At 45.0% G+C, this 15,527-nt stretch overlaps 1 protein-coding gene across 5 annotated transcripts; it reads right to left on the bottom strand.

The window, feature by feature from the left end:
- Positions 1–1,062: 1,062 nt before the first annotated feature.
- Positions 1,063–3,813, bottom strand: LOC133899138 (NAC domain-containing protein 87-like). Of its 5 annotated transcripts, none has more exons than XM_062340091.1 (5): positions 3,763–3,813; positions 3,360–3,528; positions 2,958–3,256; positions 2,037–2,782; positions 1,063–1,353 (listed from the first exon to the last, which is right to left on the bottom strand). In XM_062340091.1, the coding sequence occupies exons 2-4, from the start codon at positions 3,511–3,513 to the stop codon at positions 2,354–2,356; spliced, it is 882 nt and encodes a 293-aa protein (XP_062196075.1). In that variant the 5' UTR covers positions 3,514–3,528; positions 3,763–3,813; the 3' UTR covers positions 1,063–1,353; positions 2,037–2,353. The 5 variants fall into 5 exon arrangements, with proteins under 5 accessions (XP_062196075.1, XP_062196076.1, XP_062196072.1 ...); XM_062340092.1 differs by having other exon boundaries at positions 3,360–3,519; positions 3,763–3,810; XM_062340088.1 differs by having other exon boundaries at positions 3,647–3,775.
- Between the last annotated feature and the right edge of the window lie 11,714 nt (positions 3,814–15,527).

The following is a 15,527-nucleotide window of genomic DNA, read 5'->3' as shown; positions in this document are numbered from 1 at the left end:
ATGTCCAACCTGACATCAGTTGCCCTCGGTCGTAAGTAAAACCGACCAGTCCAATCATATTAATCCATTCATTAATTTGTTTTAACAACAAAAGAGCTGTCCATTTAACTTTAGTTTTAGGAGCAACTAGGCATTAGTTGTACGAGATGCTAACTACTCATGATCATCGAGATCGATCCACACGCTGATAGTGATTTTGGAACGAGTTATGGAGTGACATATCAGCACGTGACGCGGGTCGGATCTCTTCTCCATGACCCCACGGGGTTCATGAATCTTGATTGCTGACGAGATTACCTGTAACTAATCCAGTCTTTATCCTTTTAAGCTTGACTTTTCTCCTACGAAGTGATGCAGGCTTGGAAGTAAGTAGCAAGGGCTAATCATTGACAAACATGAACTAAACTAAAAAAATTAAAAGAAAAAATGCCAGTCCCGCTTATGCACACACTGAAAATTATCTTGATGGATCGATGAACACAAAGGGATCTAGCAAATATTCTGCTGGCATGTCTTCTCTCTCAAATAAGAAGTTATACAGCAGTACTGACAACCAATTAATTCGTCCATTTATGTACAGGCACTCCCTGATATATGGAGAAGATTACCGAGGAGAAGCTTATAAAACTGCATTGTTAGTTTACGTTATCTGCATGTCAATTTAAATGCAAAATGACAATTGAGTTGGCATAGCAACTGTTCCGTGCAGACCTAATCGCGCATAACGGGGTGACTTCATCCGCATATCCGTTTGGGCGTACGAGCTCTGAAGCTTTTGAGCACCCAAGCCTAAATAGTATTTTCATGATTTCATTTTAGAATACATGTAGTTAAATTTTAAATCTAACTACTAATGTAAAGAAAATTGTTAGGATTTGTTTTTCGGCTGCAAACGGTTCCATGTAGCTTGTACACTAGGTGGATTCCCCGCGCGGTGTTGCGGGAACTGAAGGATGATTTTTAGAAGACACCAGAAGCTGAAAGAAGCAAATAAATTTACAGTCTGTTTGTGCCAACTCTAGTGTACATTACACGCAACAACATGTGTGTTCTAGATGTTAAACTCACATACCTTGCAAGTGCTTTGCAGTTTTGTTTAGGAAACATAAAACATCCATGCACGTCCGTCAGAACTCATGTCTAATGCATACATGTACCCTATTGACCATTTGATCTATGGATCTGGGGTCACACGCATGGAATATATTTGCTTTCAAAAACCAAAGTTCCAACAGAGCCCGTCGAGGTGAAGAGAGCCAATGGAGGCGGAGGTGATCTCGGCACGGCGGTCCACCTCACCGCTGGTGTCCTGCAAATCAGCGCTGCGCTCCGGCAAGTTGTCGTAGCCGTCATCTAGGCAGCAGCGATACTGATACGTGTATTGATATCAGATTGAGTGTCATTTTTCAAGAAACTCAATAGACAGATATGGTTTACTATTTTAAAAAAGTAATATTCTCTTTAATTATAAATACTTGTCACTTTGACTAAAAGCCGATCAAACTTTTAAATTTTTGACCGTCAATAATTTTTAAAATATTTAGTTTGGAAATATAAAAATTACATATGTAGATTTATCTTGAAAAATATTTTTATAATATTATATTTTTATTAGATATTATAACTATATTCTAATAGAAAATAATGGTCAAAGTTGCATATCAAAGACTATAAAAAGTCAAAAACGGTAAGTATTTATGACCAAATGAAGTAATAAGTTATTTCCATATTCTACTCCAAATCTCTAAGTTATATCTGACTAGGCGTGGCTACTAGCTAATAATAGATCGGCGTGCGGCGGCGGCATGAGCTTCACCATCGTCCTTATGCCGTTTGGGTTGGGCAAACTGGTGAGGGAGGTTTCTTCGATGACAACCATAACCCCAAACACCGTCTCCCAGCCACCACCCCCACAGTGCTGCCTACCTGTCATTGTCCGCACATAATCACTCGATCTCCAATGGTAAAAAATCAGAAGAATGGGGATGGAAAGAAAGGAGGAGGAAGATGGAGAGCCAGGGAGGAGAGGAACTTACCGTTGGCAGGTGGTGGAGGGTGTCGCCGCCGGTGTTGCGGGCGTGGTGGTGACGAATGAGAGGGATGCGAGGGAGATGCGGCTGGGAGTGGGAGATGTGCTAGGAGATGCAATGTCATTAAGTTATGCGGTTGGGAGATGCGACTGGACCAGACTGGATTGTGCCGTATTCTAAATGTATCCCACAAGTATACAATGAGTATCCAAATTTTTAATATTTATTTTTGTTCGAATACTTGTGGATACATATTCGCTGAATATCCAGCGCATATCGGATAAGTTATCCGATATAGATACGTGAGTATTTGTAAGTATGTTTCAGAGGCCGTCATACTCCAGAAACTCTAGCAGATAATAATCTGCATGATCGGACTGCATCTGCATGACATGCAATGTGGAGCAATGCGCTCCCAGCTGGTCATCATGGATAGGCCAAGATGGCGAGGCACAACTTGAACTACTGTGGTTCACCGCCAGCAACTCATGTCCCATATGATGATGATGATGGTCCTTCACGTCGCCATCCATGGTATGGGCACCGGAGTGGTTGGCCGCCGCGTGCCGCCGTGGGTCGGAGAAAACCGGTACCGCCGGGTCCTGCTCACCATTACCGTTGCAACGACTGTCCGGCGTCATCGAAAAGAGATGACCTGGAGAGGCGTGCTGATCACGCACTGTCTCCGTTTCCACCCACTTGTCGCTCGTCGGATGCTTCTTCATAAACACCCTGCAAATGACCCACTCACTCTAGACATGGCCAAAACAAAACACATCACAACCGGACATTAGAGAACTTGTTTGTCAGAGAGCTTAAGCAAGCAAAAGGGGTTTTCCATGCATCAAGTATATGCAAGAACAACAACCAAAAAAGAAGAAGTCATGTATAGATCATCGCCATGCATGTGAGGTTGCATGCATGCACCTGTGCTCCTCTGAGGAGGGCGGAGCTGCTCCTCTCCCCGAGCGCGTACTCATGCATGACCCAGCCGGTCTTCTTCCCCCGGGGTGCCCTGCCGCCGTAGAACACCAGCGTCTTCTTCGTCCCGACGAGGCGGCCGGCCCCGCTGTACACGGCCTTGTCCTTCCCCGTCGACTTCCAGTACCCGAGCCGTGTCGCGCGGCGGGCGCGCACGCCGGACGGATACTTGCTGCCCCTCGTGCAGAAGAAGTAGCAACACTCCTGCTGATGGTCTCCTCCGGCCGCCGCCTGCTGCTGCTGGCCTGGGAACAACGTAAGAAGCTAGCACCGTGTTGAAAACACATGTCGCATATATGCACAGCTAGCTCAATCTTGATCATCAGCAGGAGCGACGCAGGTACGTACATGGCAGGTCCCATGGCTCGGACTTGTACAAGTCGACGTCGCGGATGGCTGCCGCGGTGAAGCTGGCGTCCGTGACCTTCCTGGCGAGGTAGCAGGTGATGAGCTCCTCGTCCGTCGGGAAGAACCGGAAGCCTGGCGGCAGGCGCTCCATCATCTGATGCTGCTCCGCCTCCATCATCGTAAGGCGACCTTTGTTAGTCAGGAACAAGAAACACACGACTCATACATACACCATGCAAATCAAGAGGTAGCAAATATTGCATGCATGTCTCTAAGCTTATGCACACCAATGGAGGTTTTGCGTCGACCATCGCTGTAAAGTCTGCACGTACGCATGCATGCATGTGTTTAAGCACGAATTGATGGCAAGATTGCAAGAGACCCATGGAAATCGGAAACGTACGTGCGTGCAAGGAGATGATGAGTACTTGAGTAATGAGGTACTCGCCGATGTAGAGAGGAAGAGATGTACCAGGAGCACACCTCCATTTTATAATGGAGTGCAGCGTAGTTTGAGCGTGCAGGTAGTTGGGGATGACGTGGACATCTCCTGCGCATGTACTACAGAATCCGAGTGGGATCTCTCTATGTGTGCGTTGGCGGGGCATCCTTTGACCCAACTGGGATCCTCGACTTCATGGGGGAGTTGATTTCACTCCAAACCGTTGGATCTCAGATAGATAGATATGATATGACTCAAAGGATGGCTGCCGTGGCGGATGGCGTCCGTGACTTTCCTGGCGAGGTAGCAGGTGATGTGAGCTCCTCGTCCGTCGGGAAGAACCGGAAGCCTGGCGGCAGACGCTCCATCATCTGATGCTGCTCCGCCTCCATCATGATAGGTTCTGACGGTCAAGATTGGATTCCTCGCATCATGCTCCCGTTTTGAAGATATTCTCCTGTGTATTTTTTATTTAAAGGAGAACCGAGATTTGTACACCTGAACTCTGTGTGTGGGGATTTGAACACCAAAGCGCTCCCTAAGTCAGCGTTGTAAAACTTTATGTGTGGGATTTGTTGTAAACTCCGTCCTCTTAGGGTGCGTTTGATTCGCTGGACGAGTCCATCTGGAAGATGGTGATCCGATTTTTGAGACGTTTGGTTCGCGGGATAAGCTGAATGGAGTGACCACGTTGAGAGAGTATTCTCTCAGATGCCGAATGAAGTGAGCCAGGTAAAAATGGGCGGACGGAGCGATCCATGTTCGGCTAAGACATGCTCGTATGTGTTAATAATTTTTTATTTAACTCTCGATTTTATTCGGGAGTATATTAATGGTCCAAAATTTTTAAATATTTTTATGAGCAAACTAGAGCTTACTATCAACCAGTTTTAATTGGTTTGATCTAAAAAACCTGAGCCAATATTTAACTAAAATTCTCCAAAGAAACCTACTTTTATAACTTCTACCAATTTTTCAATACTCAAATAAATTCCCAAAAATCTAGAAAGAAATCACTAATATTCTTCTCATATGATGTATTAATTTAGAAAAATATTTCAAACCCTAAGTTATCTGGTGAAAAAGTGAGTTCCTTTGTAATGCTCTATTTATATGTATTTTTATCATTTCATGTCATATTCTCTTTTTAATTCAATTTAAATTCAAACAAATGCAAACATGCACAAATTCATCCAAATGCTTACGAAATGCATATAAATATGAATGGGTCATCCTATCCACTCTAATCCCACCAACCAAACAGAAAATTAGCTCATCCTATCCACTTCAATCTCACCAACCAAACAGAAAATTAGCTCATCCTATCTATCCCAACCAAACAGAAAATTGGATCATCTCATCCAAAAAAATATGGATGGCCATATCCTATCCAACCTCGTCCTCCAACCAAACACACCCTTAATGAAATACATACATAGTACATTCATTACTCAAAGAAGTTAGCCCTATTTTAAGCGAATTATAAAGATTTATCTATCAAAACTCTCACATATTATATAGGCTAAGCACTCATTCTTCTCTCCTCTAAAACCCTAGGTCTAAGCTCTCAAATGGGTGGCACAAGTAAGCTCAAGTAGCTTGTTCAAACTCTCTCATAGCCCTACCCCTCTATTTATAGGCCTACAAAATTTGACCCCTAAGTTTCCTAGCTTTCTCCAAAATACCCCTCTCTTGTAGTACACTTCTACCTACCACCGAGAGTATTTTGGTCCATTTTATTCCGATTCATCGGACGGCCACAGCGCCTTCACGACTTAGCTTTGCCTCAACGCAAGCTTCGTGATAGTGCCACGTACTCCTCTAGTCCTCCCACGGTTTTGAGGCCAAACCGTGAAATCGCCTACACGCTTCTCAAAGCGTGACTCGCCGCCTTGCTTACACCTTAAGCAAGCATTTCAATGTCGACATGTGTACTCCGTCATGTGATACTCAACGCTGGCAAGTCTCTTCCGCTCCCGATCCCTCGGGCCGTCTTGTCACTTGCACCGGCATCCCCTTCGTTTGACTTTGTCAACATGCAATCTCCATCCGCCTTCCATGCTTTGCTTGATCTCCACGTGTTCAACTAGAATCACCTTTAACTCCGCTCGGCCTCCTTGATCGTCCAGCACCAAACACTCCACTTGGCCCTGGTCATCCCGCCATCGACCGCCAAGTTGCATCCATTAACTGGAAACCATGAGACAAGCAAACATATATTTCCAACTCCAATTCTAATTAGTCCATAATCAATATGCTCAAATGAAATCCCAAATCAATTCAAATCACATCAAAGCTCATGCAAAACTGAAGATCATCGAGCCAAATAAATACTAATGTCAATCATTAATCATAAGTAAACCAAAGCACATTTCGACTTGTTTCTTAATCTTCCCCTTGATGAGTGCATTAACAACCCTCAAAGCACAAAGATTTTGGTCTGAAGAAATTAAGATAAGCTCATCCAAGTGAACAAAAACTCGAGAAAGAGCAAAATATATCACTTGGTATAAGAAATGTTACAAAAGCCCTAAGAGAGACAAAGACGAGCCAAAAACCTCAAAAGAGTAAGAAAAACTTAAAAAATCAATAACACATGCTCCTCCTTGATGATTGCACATATTCTATTTTTCCCTTTTATTTCTAGATAAATGCAATTTTCTTCCTCTTTGTTGAATATTTGTGCATAATATCTTTGGGCATATTTTCTCCCCCTTTGGCAATGCAAAATCAAGGATACAAGACTACGCAAAAAGATATGCAAATGAAAGGCAAGGCTACGAAGCTTCACATATAGATCACAAAGCACTTGCAAAGACTATAGATGTCAAAGCACTAGGAGGAGTAAACAATATAACTCAAAGGTGCACAAAGTCTCGAAGTGAGTTCATGTCACAAGCACCAGGAGTGAAGCAAGTTTTGATCATATTGTTCAATTATCCAAAAGATGTCACCATAAAAACATCCACAATTTCATGATCAGTGCAAAGATTAGAGAAACTAGTGCTATGTGATGTTCAAACTAGGCAACCAAGTTCAACCCGATGGGCTATGCAAAGACCCACATATCAATCCAAGCCTTAGTTTGATAAAATGAAAAATAACATTCTTAGCATATTAAAAAGCACAAGTTAACTTTCTAATTTGATCATTTAACTATCCTCAAGTGAGTTTTAAGCAAGTATGGGTTCACTTCTTTGGCAAGTCACATGAAGCCTTAAGCCACTGTATTAGATTCAATTTTAGCTCAAACCTCGATCATTCATTTTATTAACTCAACATAGAATTCAAGATATGCAATTTTTCATAAAGCCAAAATAAATTGTGCCTTTGCGACACGAAAGAGCACATAATCTCCCAAAGGTTAATCATGGGCTAAACATTTACATAGACAGAGGTCAAAGACCCCTAATCCGCTAAACTGAACAAAATGACCTAGAACAAGCTTTTCAAAGAACTAGCTCTAATTTAAGCATTGATCAAGTTAAGGCAAACACTCAAGGGTGACAAGAGATTATGTTCACATTTAAAGTTCATTCTTAGAAAAGACAAGCTTGCTCAACAGATTTTATACCATGTTTCAATAAGAGCCTAGGTTTGCACAAATTGTTATACATCCACTATACTTAGCACAAATTCACAACTACTACAAGAAAGTGCAAAGAACATATAAGTGAAGCTTGCTAACATGATCATCTTACAAAAATGCTATGCGATGCAAATGCAACAAAAGTAAGATAGAGTATGTACAAAGGCAACCCCCCATCTCACAATGCTATAGGGATGGCACACACCAAGCTCTCCCCTCAGAAAGGCAAACCTTATTGCATCTAGAGGCTTGGTAAAGATGTCAGCTAGCTGGTGTTGGGTATCTATGTAGCTTAACTTAATGTCTGCCTTCTCATTGTGGTCTCTCAGTAAGTGGAATCTCATATCTATATGTTTGGTTCTTGAGTGTTGAACTGGGTCATTGGCTAAGCTTATGGCACTAGTGTTGTCACACAAAAATAGCACACTCCTAAAATCTAACCCAAAATCCCTTAAGTAGCAACCATCCATAAAATATGTGAGCAACAACTAGTAGCGGCTACATATCCAGCTTCAGTAGTAGACTGCGTAATTCTAGATTGCTTGCAAGAAGACCAACACACAAGAGAAGTACCCAAGAAATGACAAGTACCAGAGGTACTCTTCCTGTAAATTCTACAACCAGCAAAATTCGGATCCAAAAAGTCACAAAGAGAAAGCGAAGAGAATGCAGAAAACCAAATACCATACTCAAGAGTGTGCTTGAGATACCTCAGAATGAGTTTCATCGCTTGGCGGTGAGACATCCTCGGTGAAGCCTGGAAACAAGCGCACAAGCAGATGGCGAAGTGGATGTCAGGTCTTGTTACCGTCAGGTACAAGAGAGAGCCGATCATGCTCTTGTACTCCCGCTGGTCCACCCCCTCGCCATCTCCATCCGGATCAAGCATGGTCGAGGTAACCATCGGCGTCGTGAATGGCTTTGCATTGCTCATGTCGAACTTCTTTAGCAAATCTTTGGTGTACTTCATTTGGTGGAAGAATGTACCTTTCTTGCATTGATTGATTTGCAGCCCAAGGAAGAAGTTGAGCTCGCACATCATCGACATCTCGAACTCCCAGCTCATAGTTTCTGCAAACTTGACCACAAGTGCATGAGAAGAGCCACAAAAAATAATATAATCCACGTAAATCTGAACAAGTAAGAAATCATTGTCATGCTTGAGAGTGAACAGAGTTTTATCAGCTGACCCCATTACACACCCATGCCCTAGCAAGAAAGACCTAAGCCTTTCATACCAAGCCTTAGGTGCCTACTTAAGCCCATACAAAGTTTCCTGAAGCTTGTATACTCTATGAGAGTATTTAGGATGCTCAAAGTCTAGGGGTTGCTTGACATAGACCTCTTCCTCTATGAAACCATTTATGAAAGCACTCTTGACATCCATTTGATACAACTTGAAACCTTGAGATGCCACAAATGCAAGGTGGATCCTAATAGCTTCTAACCTAGCTACTGGTGCAAAGGTCTTTCCAAAGTCTATCCTCTCTACCTAAGTGAAACCCTGAGCTACTAGTCTAGCCTTGTATCTTATTACAGACCCATTGATGCCTTAGTGCGATGAGACCTCTCCCGCTTCCTTGCCCTCTTAGCCTCCCGAGCCTGAGCCGCGGTATGGTCCTGTGTTTCCTTCCCCATGCGCTCTTCTTCCTGCCGCTTCAGACGTAGTTCCTCTTGCTGTTGCTCGTACTCCCGACGTGCGTAAGCTTCCCTCCTCCACCTCATGGTCATGTTGACCCACCGCCATTGAATAAAATCACAGATCGGTGGAGGGGACTGGACAAATAGAACAAGATGAGAGATTAGTAAAACATGGTGTGAAATCGGGAAAGATGTGGCTGATCTTTGTTGCTATACCGGTGGATACTTATACGGTCCATGTTGAGGCTTGTTGTATTGGTAGTTGGCACACACGAAGAAGCACATGCCATAGGTGTATGAGATATCCTGGGACTCGCGAAGCCTACAACGGTCACCAAAGAAGCATATCGGTGGTTCAATCCCCTAAGGGATGAAAATCCCCCAATATTTCTTGGGTGGGCTTGGTGGAGCTGAGGAAGATATTGCAGTTGAGAGAACTGATAGTGGTGCATCCATGCATGAAGGTTGGGTTATTTATGGTGGGGGAAGGCAGGAGCATTGGATTCCCTCTTGAAGAAAGGAGTGGGTGGAAGGGCTTAGAGGGCAGCAGGAGCATTGGATTTCATCTTGAAGAATGGAAAAGTTATGGCATTGATGCTGGACAGAGATTCCATGTGTCAAGGTACATGTGTTGTCATTAAATTTTTGGTAAAAGCTGTCCCATGTTATCACTTCTTGTCTAAAGCCTGCGCAAGGACAAATGTGTTGTCATTTCATAGTTAAAGTTGAGTGGTGTGGTCAATTAGTTTCTACAGATTACGCTAGGAAAGAGATGATGTCGTTTAATGGTTAAAGTTCTGTTGTGTGGTCACTTCATGAGTAAAGTTAGACTCCCGATAGAGTTATCAAGCGGTCACTTCGTGTATAAGTAGCTTTGTAAGAAATACTTTTCTAGGTTTGTCGTGAACGGTTCATACATGGCCAAGGACGAGAAATGCAACTAGCGTGCGATCACATTGGAATAAGAAATGCAGTTACGACATGGTTAGTGGACCATAAAGATTACACACGTCCGAATACGTAAGAATAGATCGCGAATCGAATATACATATGTAAGTTACAAAAAGAAATGTACAATCCTATTGTTGTCTCCCCCGCTGCCGTCGGTCGTTCCCGCCATCATGGTCCCACTGCCGCTGCCACTGGTTGGCCCTCACGTGGCCCCTAGAGTAGGTCAGGGGGTTGGGTGGACCGACCTACCTGGTAGGCCTAGTAGGGAACACCGGTGTCGAGGCCTCCTCCTGCGTGTGCTATGTCCGAAGTGGAGCACTGGGTACCTGGGACTGCTGGAGGACGTCGTAGTCTGGTGTGCCCCTGAAGAAGTACCGCACGAGGTCGTATGGGAGGTCCAGCCCAGGCTCATCCTACTGACTAGGGTATGAAGACTGAGAAGGATCCGCGGGCGTCCATGTGTACTGGCTGGAGGGGCCTACGAACAGATGAATGTATTAGATATGGAAAATGTGGAAATAAAAGTAGTTGTACAAAATGCACTATTGTACCTGTGTGGTATGCCGGTGCAGCCGCAGATGGCTAGGTGTGCGTGCCGTAGTAGGGGTCCAACGGTGGTGGTGGGATCGGTCGCGGGGCAACTGAAGACGGTCCGGCCTCATCACCAAAATAACCTGTGGACAATATTAGATATACTGTTGAATATATTGAATACAGAAATGTAGTGTCCCCCAGTACCTGAGGGTGTTGGCACATGGCTCGGTCTAGGTGGTTGCGTCGAGACGTGTGTAGGTGCACCTAATATTTGTTTAAAATCAATGCACCAGTAAGGAACGAATATATTTGAACGCCGTGCGAATAAAAAATCCATACCTATTGGGTTCGGGCCTGCAGGTCATGGTATAGGGGGCCGTGTGGGTGCTGGCACCGATGAACGGTGGTGCACATCAGACCTCCTGGACGACTCAGGGACCCACTCGACCTAGGAGGCGCTCCTGCAACGTCTGCGGTGGTGGACCGGCAAGAGGTAAAGCTTCAAGGTCCGCGCGGTCTTATCGGAAACCCTCTTGACGAACCCTGCTATATCCGACGCACTAAGGTGCACCCTTGCCTGAGGCGGTCTATGGTACCAGCTGCGTCCCTATGGATATCATAAATGATATCGGCCTGTGGAAACAAACAAGAAATAACAATTTCATTTTATAGTCGTTGTTACACGAGTATGTGGTACTGAAATGAGATGTAAATTACACATACCGCTAATGCAGCATCGTCGTCCCAATGGCCCGGGTACGCCTCCGTAGTCGACGCGACGTGCGGTCGAACACACTCTGGGGTGTAAGTGACCTGTGTACGTGTACGTGGCACGTACCACCATAGGTAGTCCTCGAAGCTTCGCTTGTCGAAGGGACGCGCCTCCTCCACGATATCCTAAAGGGCTTGGGCCCATGCTGAGACGTACGGGGCCAAGCGATCTTCCCAGAGGTTGCTAGCCAGCTGTCCCTTGCGTGTATACCTGCAAGTGAACCACGTTAAATAGAATTGACAGTAAGACAAATGTTACCAATTATTCACTTCATTATATTTACCTGTGGACGTGAACTAGAATAGTGCGAATGTGGACGAGAGGGAACGCCTGGTGGCGGCCAAACTGCTGCATGACGCGGTGCGGTAAGTACTCCTCGACGTAGATGTCAAAGACAAGCAGTGTCTTCGTAAGCTAGTACTCCTCATCGCGGGTACACAACGGAGACAGACCCAAACCCGCACGGCCTTGGATGGCCAAGAAGCTGTATGGTGTCCATACCATGTCGTCCGGATGCAGCCGGTCGAACTGCGACCGAAAATACTCATAAGTGCTGCGAGGCTGCTTATGCGCCCAGTGTGGCTATGTGACAAACATAGTCAGAATTCATTAGAAATACAAGTGACAAACATGATCTACATCCATAACAATAACATGTGTCAATTAAAGTATTTAAAAAAGTACGTACCTGACGTCAACACCAAAGCGAGGCCATGGTAGGCACGTCCTCCTCGGGCTCGCTGTACCATTCCTCAGGGTACGGGGAGCGGTCCACCACTGGCCAGCCTATGACAAACCGCTCGTAGGACCACAATTGCAGAAGTAGTGGGCACCCAGCAAAAGTGGCAAGTGGCTCCTTCTTCATGCACGCGTCGCACAGTGCCCAATACGTCGCAGCAAGGACAGCAGATGCCCAACTGAACTATGGTACCTCCTCGCCAACAGCATCCGCTATCAACCTGGTGTGCGGCACAAGGGTCCTTGCAACCAGGTGGCCTTGGCCGCTGGTGAACATAACCCAGCCAAACAGCCAAAGCAGATAGGCCTCCAAATGCCTGGACACTGAGTACACGTTGGCCTGCGGGTGCATGTACGCTGGCTGCAAGTATGACAAGTGATAATAAGGAACAGAACTAGATACTCAAAAAATAGATGAGAAGTTGCATTGTACGGTACCTGAAACTGTAGGATCCACTTCTTCGTGGGCCCTCGTGGATCGGACAAGAACTCAGACATGTAGGGGGGTGCGTCGTCTGTCCGCTCAATCGGGCCAAAGCGCTGATGCATGACGTTCATCCAGTCAGCATCTATGTCGATGATCCTAACCGCAGCTCCCGCGCAAGGTAAACCTAAGAGGTAGGCTACGTCCTGCAAGGTCGGAGACATCTTGCCGCAGGGGAGGTGGAAAGTATGTGTCTCTGGCCTCCATCGGTCAACCAAGGCTACTATCAGCGAGCGGTCAAAATAGAAATGACACGTCTGTGCCTCGAGGTTCTCCGTCGATCAGGCCTCCACAAAACGACAAAGCGGTAGGAGCCCCGCTACTACCAACTTGCACCATTGCGAATATAAATAAACTGGGGGATGAAATACATAAATGAATTGGCACATGTGTATGAAAGTATCGACTTACCTGTGCTTCCACCGATCGTTGACCGTAAGTAGCTCTTCAGGGTCACGTGGTTGGAATACTCCTAACTCCGTCTGGTGCGCGGCGGATAAGAAGTTGCGGTGCCTCTTGTCCACTGTAGGGTTGAGAAGCTCGGGGCTCACAGGGTGCGCCATATCTACATTTAAATGACATGTACATTAATATATTGCAACATGTAGACAAGAACAATATATATTGGATGGAAATTCAAATTACAACTATATGCAACATGAATATATTGCGACATGTACTTACAAATGAAAGGTTAAAATGCTAGACAGTGAAGTACAAATATAACAGCAAGGTATGCTAAATACAATCACACTAGAACACGCTGCAATACTCACCTACACAACTGGTGCATTTTTAGGACAATACTTGTACGTGCGACCTGTTTCATTGCACTGGCTACATCGCTTGACCCTAGGATCCGCCTCGGATTCATCCATATCGTTGCGAATCCAGCAAGTTTGTCGACGGCTCGGTGCGTTCTTCATCTTTTCTAAATCGGGCACATAGATTCATGAAGGGCCTGGATTACTTGTAAAAGTATCAACAATACCGTAACCATACAGCTCATGATTCCAGATGTTCAGTATCTGATCCTTCATGAGATACTTTGAAACATATTACCTGGGAAGCATATTGTGGTCCGCACACGCAGCTATCATGTGTGTACAAGATTTGTGAAGTAATTGTGGCTTCTGGCAAGTACAAATGCATGTCCCACTCCTAAGCACACACTCTTGCACATGCCGCTCACGTCTTCCACGCCTACGACTCTTATCCCGGTACAGGACACTGAACCTATGCTCCGTAGTCCCCTCTTGATTAGCGCGATGCATGTGTGCCTTCTTTGTGGCCTTCTCCATATACTCACATAGCATCCGTCCATAAAGTATACAATTATCTTCTATTACCTTTTTAGCAGCTGCGTACCGATCAATAAAGTATTTACAAGTCCCATGCAAAATACCTTCTACAATTCCAACGAGTGGGAGAGACCTCATTCCTCGCATGATCCAGTTATAAACCTCAGCAAGATTTGTTGTCATTACTCCATACCTTGCCCCACCACTGTCGTACAGCAAAGCCCATTTTTCATTTGGCTCATTATGTATCCACTGTGAAAAGCTCCTAATAGCTAACCCTAACATCCTTACTATCTGAGGAGTATTTGTTGGGAGAGGTCCAAGTCCTATCGGTTCATCACCAGTGGCTGCAACCTATGCTGTCTGTTTCAGAGTTAGTTCGTCCAGTGTTGCCCATAGGGCATTGAACTTCCGTTGCTCGTTTTGACTGCACAATTTTTTGAAAAGCTTAATCAACTCTTTTTTTTTGAACTGTTTGTAGAAGTTCGCACCCATATGGCGCATGCACCACCTGCTCTTTAAGTCGAGCCACTGTGCTACAACACCCTGTCGAACACTCCCATATTACATTTCCAGGAAAGCCTGCAACAACCCTACATGTCTATCATGAATCAGACACACATCTGGCCGGTCAAGAACAATAGCATGCTTCACCCGCTCAGAGAACCAATACCAGTTGTCCTCGTTCTCACTCTCCACGAAGGCAAACCCCAATGGCAGGACTTCGTTGTTACCATCGACCCCAATTGCAGACAATATCTGTCCTTTGTACTTCCCAGTCAGGAATGTCCCGTCCAAACAAATGATGGGTCGGCAGTACCGAAATGCTTTGATGGTTACAGCAAATGCAAAGAAAGCACGATACAATACTCGTTTTCCGCTGTACTCCGCATCAGTCGAGGGGTAATACTTGATATCATAGTAACTGCATGGGTTCCTTCCACATATTGTGGCTAATTGACGAGGTAGATTGTGATATGAATCTTCATATGTTCCGAACTTCATCTCAATAGCCTTCTGTTTCGCCCTCTATGCCTTCGCATAGTTTATTGTATACTAGAACCTTTACTCAATAGCACGGATTATTGATCATGGCTCATACATCAGATTGTCCATAATCTCCCCATACATAACATTAGCAATAAAAGCAGATGACAGGTTCCGGTTGGCAAACTCTATTTCCTCAATGTGATAATTATGTTCCCTGACTATTCAGCACTACCAGTAGTCTACCCATTTCCCCCTGAATGTGTGCACCCGCCAAGGACATTGAGGCACCAAACACTTCATATCATACTCCCTTTTACTGGATTTAATAACTTTGAACTACCTCCGAAGAGACAACGATCAGAATTTAACTGCATCAATAACAACCTCCTTTGTAGGGTACATAGCACCCTGAGACACCTCATTCTCATGATACTGTCACGGTGTCCGATCAGCCTCACTAACCACCAGCTTTGAAAATTCATGATCCCTCCACTCTGCAGGCACTGGAGCATTACCCTCCTCATCAGATGAATCCCCATCGCAACGGCTTCCTCCAGCTCTTGATCCTCTAACTCCATCTCTTCAATTATGCTAGGGATGTGATCCCCCTCATCGGCTACACCCATTGGTTCATCTCGGGAATATCCCCAACATCTGCCCTGGTCCCGACAATTACCGGGTCTGATTCATCCTCCACTGCCTCACTTGGTCCCGCTACTGCTTCTG

Source organism: Phragmites australis, chromosome 18 (genome assembly GCF_958298935.1).
Source record: "Phragmites australis chromosome 18, lpPhrAust1.1, whole genome shotgun sequence".
Lineage (NCBI taxonomy): Eukaryota > Viridiplantae > Streptophyta > Magnoliopsida > Poales > Poaceae > Phragmites > Phragmites australis.
The sequence above is the reverse complement of the archived record's forward strand: the minus strand, read 5'-3'. Positions and strand labels throughout refer to the sequence as shown.

Coding starts and splice junctions, on each gene's coding strand:
- LOC133899138 (XM_062340088.1), bottom strand. CDS start 3,745: ATGGGTCTCTTGCAATCTTGCCATCAATTCGTGCTTAAACACATGCAT. Junction 3,529..3,646: donor TCGACGCAAAACCTCCATTG/GTGTGCATAAGC, acceptor ACGATGATGGAG/GCGGAGCAGCATCAGATGAT. Junction 2,783..2,957: donor CCCTCCTCAGAGGAGCACAG/GTGCATGCATGC, acceptor GGCCATGTCTAG/AGTGAGTGGGTCATTTGCAG.